The 4,526-nt window shown below is 43.9% G+C and overlaps 1 protein-coding gene across 1 annotated transcript; it reads right to left on the minus strand.

The window, feature by feature from the left end:
• Positions 1-561: 561 nt before the first annotated feature.
• Positions 562-2,372, minus strand: LOC147991483 (uncharacterized). The gene is made up of 4 exons (XM_087538686.1): positions 1,995-2,372; positions 1,259-1,535; positions 991-1,175; positions 562-774 (listed from the first exon to the last, which is right to left on the minus strand). Exons 1-4 carry the CDS (start codon positions 2,370-2,372, stop codon positions 562-564), a joined length of 1,053 nt encoding a protein of 350 aa, XP_087394812.1.
• Between the last annotated feature and the right edge of the window lie 2,154 nt (positions 2,373-4,526).

Genomic DNA, 4,526 nt, shown 5'->3' on the forward strand with positions numbered 1-4,526 from the left:
TAATTTATATTGTTTGAAACCTGCTATTTGTCTTACTGGTCTTTGTTGTTTCAAATTTAAAAACGATCAGCATGGTTTTTTCGCCGGCTTGATTATTTGACAATAAGCCACAAAGGTATGATAGTCATCAGGTGTACAGAAGCATTGACTTCTCAACAGGACTGGATCATCAACCTCATTATCCGGGTCATATAAACCATTGGTCCAGAGTTAAAACATATAGGTATGACTGTTATTTATGAACAGTTGTTTCTGTGTTAATCAAAGGTTGTTTCAACCTTGTTTATTTTCTCATCTGTTTCTGTTTCTTCTACTATGGTAAACCATTGGTTATATACCAGGTGTTCTGACCCATTCGGTGCAAGCCGCCAAGCCAGTTTTTTCTTTTTCTACAGGAAAAGAGCCGGAATATGATAGAGATAACCATAAATATGACGCATATATTGACATCAGGAAGCAAAGAGTCACACACGGTATCTTATGCATGATGGCATTGGAAAAATATGCAGTTGTTTCAAACTAAATTTATTACAAGGCTTCAAAGAGCCCACAAGATGGTTATCACTCTTCCCTCACCGGTTCACCTCTGTCTGCTGATTGGAAGCTGGGTTTGGACCAGTCAAAACCGTTCACGGCAATGAACTCTGCTTCTTCATCAATCAGGCCAGCCGGATCAATTTCTGGAGCAACCGTTTGTTGACGAACCGACGGGATTAGATCTGTCACCTTGTAAGAGGCAGTCGCCATCTTCTTATTCTCCAAATAAAAACCCGGCTAATATTTGTCAATATTGGTTTCATCTCCAAGAACAGTAGCTTGAGGTCGAACTCCCCTCACGCGGGCAATGAAGTCATCTTGCTCAAAAAGAGACCCGTCTTCCTTCACAGTCAGGTATCCCCTAGCTACATCCACCGGGTCTAGATCTAGCACCCAGGCTTTGGAGCAGCTCAGGGCAGTCAAGGCTCCGGCTCTGGCACAGGATCGTTTGACCTCTTGAAACCTGGCGGGTAAGATTGACAGTTTTTTCAAAACATCGCTCAGCCGATTGGGTCCTTGGTTGGCAGGTGAGATGGTGGAAAGTGCTCGTTGAGCGCCAGTGTACAATTGCTCCACCAAGGTATAAACCGACTTTAGTTTGGTTACAATGTCTTGGCTCAGATTTTTGCTGCGTGGACCTGCGAGTATTAAACTAAGGCTCAGCAGGCGGCTTATATTTCGGGTCAAAAGAAGGTATAATAGATCAGTACAGATGGCTTACCAAAGATGGCAGAAACCATTTGAGACACCCGGTTCTTTAAGCCGGTCAGCTCCGTGGTAACCTCCTCAAGAGCCGCTTCAGCTTTTTCGGCGCGTTGTGTCAGCAACGTCTTTTCTTCAGCCCAGGCTTTCTTTTTGGCAGTCAAGCTGGTTTTCAAATTTTCCATCTCAGCAAGACTCAATTGAAGTTTAGAATCACCAGACTTGATTTCTGCCTCTTGATCCGCCAGTCGGTTCTTTGCATCAGTTAATTGGGAGCCCAATTCAGATAAGGCGTTCTACAAAACATACACAAGTGTGTCAAGGTTTCAATTAAAAGTTATAAAGATTCAAGTCTCAAGTACTTTGCACTGCAATACCACTTGACACTTGGGGGCTAATGTCTGTTAAAACAATTTCTTATGAATTTTACATACTTCAAGTCCCAAGTACCTTACAAAGTAACAACACTTGGCACTTGGGGGCTAATGTATGACATTTAGAAAGTTTCTCAAGATTAAACCGGATTACAATATTTATTGAGACTGGCACAAGACAGTTATGAATTAAGTACCTGCTCATTTATGATCAAGTGAACCGGCCCTTGGGGACTACAGGTGAAGTTTGCACTATTCTATTGGACTTTTGAATGACTTAGAGAGAAAGTATCCACCTATATAATAAAGTCTATAGATCATTCAAAATCATCATATGAAGACTTGGGGGCTGGCAGAGTATAAGTAAACCAGGGAACATACCTCATATTTCAGCTGAAGTTGCTTGACCATCTCAATCTCTGACTCACGGCTGGAATGAACATGGCTGAGATAGCCGGACAATATGTCATTAGCATTCAGATGATTGTAGTGAGAGATATCAAAACACACTTTCTGTCTCTCCATGGCTTCTTGTTTAGCGGTGTGTCGCGCTAACACGGTGGGAGTCCCCGGCTCAACAAAACGGCTTCCAGTGATCAGAACGTCATGATCAGAAGATGATGGCGGGTTAGCCGAGCTGGATGGTCCGGCAGTAGAGGGGTTAACAACAGTGTCATCAGCTGAAGGCTCAGGAGGGTCTAATTGAGTGTTAGCAGTCGGGTCTTCTGGTGCTTCAGTTCGAGGGGGAGAAGTTGGCATGACCGGTTCAGGAACAAGGACTGACGGGTCCTCCGCCGGTTTAGTTACTTTGGCCTTCTTGGACTTGGCTTGGCCACTACGAAAGATGGTATGAGACAGTTAGTACAAAGATGCAGTTTGAAAGACATGGAGGAAAGATGATTTTTTCCTTACCCAGGGGCAATCTTGGAAGCCGGAAATTGAGTTTGGGATGAGTCACCAGAAGAGCGAGACACCTCCTGCAGAAGATAAAATAGAGTTAGTAATGCAAGGGAGAAGGTCCATTAATGAAAAGTAAAAGATGAAGATAAAAGATACCTCATTCTGGCGTTTCTGAGGAGTTTGTTGAAGAACGGAAGGCAGTTCATCGTCGTTCCGGGCCTAACGCCAGCTCTCATGTTGCTGCTTTTTCAAAAGAAAATGAGGGTCCAAATAAGCCAAAGGGTGTGAAAACCTTACTTTCCGGGTTACCAGTCAAAGTTTCTGTCTCGGCAAATGGGCTGAGTCGGAGGAAATAGTTACCTCTTCTTCCGCGGCCTGACTGGCCCCCGTGTCGTCCTGGCAATAGTCAGTGTCAATAAGGTTATTAAAAAACTGGCCAAGGGAGTCAAGGGCTACCTCCGACTCAGAAGTATCATCATCAAGCTTTAACAGGTCTTCAACGGTGCTCTTTTTCTTCTTGACCCTCCGGGTCGTCTTCTTGGCAGTTATGGCGGCGGCTCTAGCCTTCTTGGCGGCTTCATGGTCATACTTGGCTTTCCAGATTACAGATTTGGCCTGTAAACAGGTAAAACAAGATGAAAGGTCATGCAAGTATTTAAAACTGCAGAGGAAAATACAAAGAGAAAGAGGTCAGGGGTGCTTTACCTCTGGCGCCGGGTTAAGTTTGCAAAAGGGGTTTAACCCAACTTTACTGCAGTCTTCATATTTGCCGTTCACCAGAAGGGTCGACATTGAAACAATATCTTCTTCAGTTAGTTGAATGGAGCTGTGACGAAGAGAGTCATCTGGGCCTCCACCATATTTATACATCAATTCGGATCGGCGGCTTAGAGGGATGACCCGCCACAAGACCCAGCAACGAGTCAAATCAACTCCGGTTAAGCCGTTCTCCAGTAAGGCGTTAATCCTTTTTATTGATGGAATAAGCCTCTTGCGTTCGGTGGCAGTAAGCTTGTCAGGAAGTGTAAACTTGGAATCTAGACGATCCGCGCGGTAACCCGGCAGTGGGTTCTCATTGGCTGGTGAAGTGTCTTGACAGTAGAACCAGGTCTGATTCTAGTCTTTGGGATGACTCGGTAAGACTATCATGGGGAAGACGGCACCCTGTCGGCGCTGAATTGAGATAAAAATACTCTCTAAAGAGTTCCACAGTCGGTTCTTGTTGAAGGTACACCTCACAAAGAACTTGGAAATTGTAGATATTGGATATGGAATTGGGCCCAATGTCTTGAGGATGAAGTTTGAAAAAGTGAAGGACGTCTCTGAAGAATTTTGAGCCGGGGGGTGAAAAACCTTGATTCATGTGGTTAGAAAAGACAATGACTTCACCATCTTTGGGATTGGGCCGTTCCTCGTCCGGGTCAGGTGCATGGTAAGACATAACATTCTTCCCTGGTAAAAATCCTATGGTAAATAATTCCTTCAAATTGTCCTCAGTTACTGTGGAAGGGACCCAGTTGCAGACGGTCGGCGCTTTTGACGGCATGATGATCAAAAGATGAACTGAAAGGAAAGTAGCATGCCGGTTCAATGTAATGGTGAAATTAACAGTTAAATGATGATGGTGCAAATAAGTAATGGTGGCTTAAGTAAGGGCTAATGTCATATAAGGGAAAAGTAAGCCGGCGTCGTAAGCCGCCATGACTACAAACATTTGAAGGAAATCAGAGACAGAATTGGCTAAGTGTTGAAGCAAACAAGTTTCCTAATTTCTTTATATTATTCTGGATCAAAGGGTCGTTCAAAATGGAAAATATTCTAGACCTAAAAATCTAGCTCAGATGAGTTCATGAGCTCTAATGAGGCCTTTGAACCAGAGAAAGGGATTTGTTGGTATCAAGGATGGGCAAAAAACAACTACCGCATGAACACATGCTCTCTTTGGATCAAGAAGAAGCCGTAGTACAAGAACTACAAGGAAACCGTGATGAACTACGAAGAACACGCTGAAAC

Source organism: Triticum urartu, chromosome 1A (genome assembly GCF_056163025.1).
Source record: "Triticum urartu cultivar PI428250 chromosome 1A, HENAU_Tu73, whole genome shotgun sequence".
Lineage (NCBI taxonomy): Eukaryota > Viridiplantae > Streptophyta > Magnoliopsida > Poales > Poaceae > Triticum > Triticum urartu.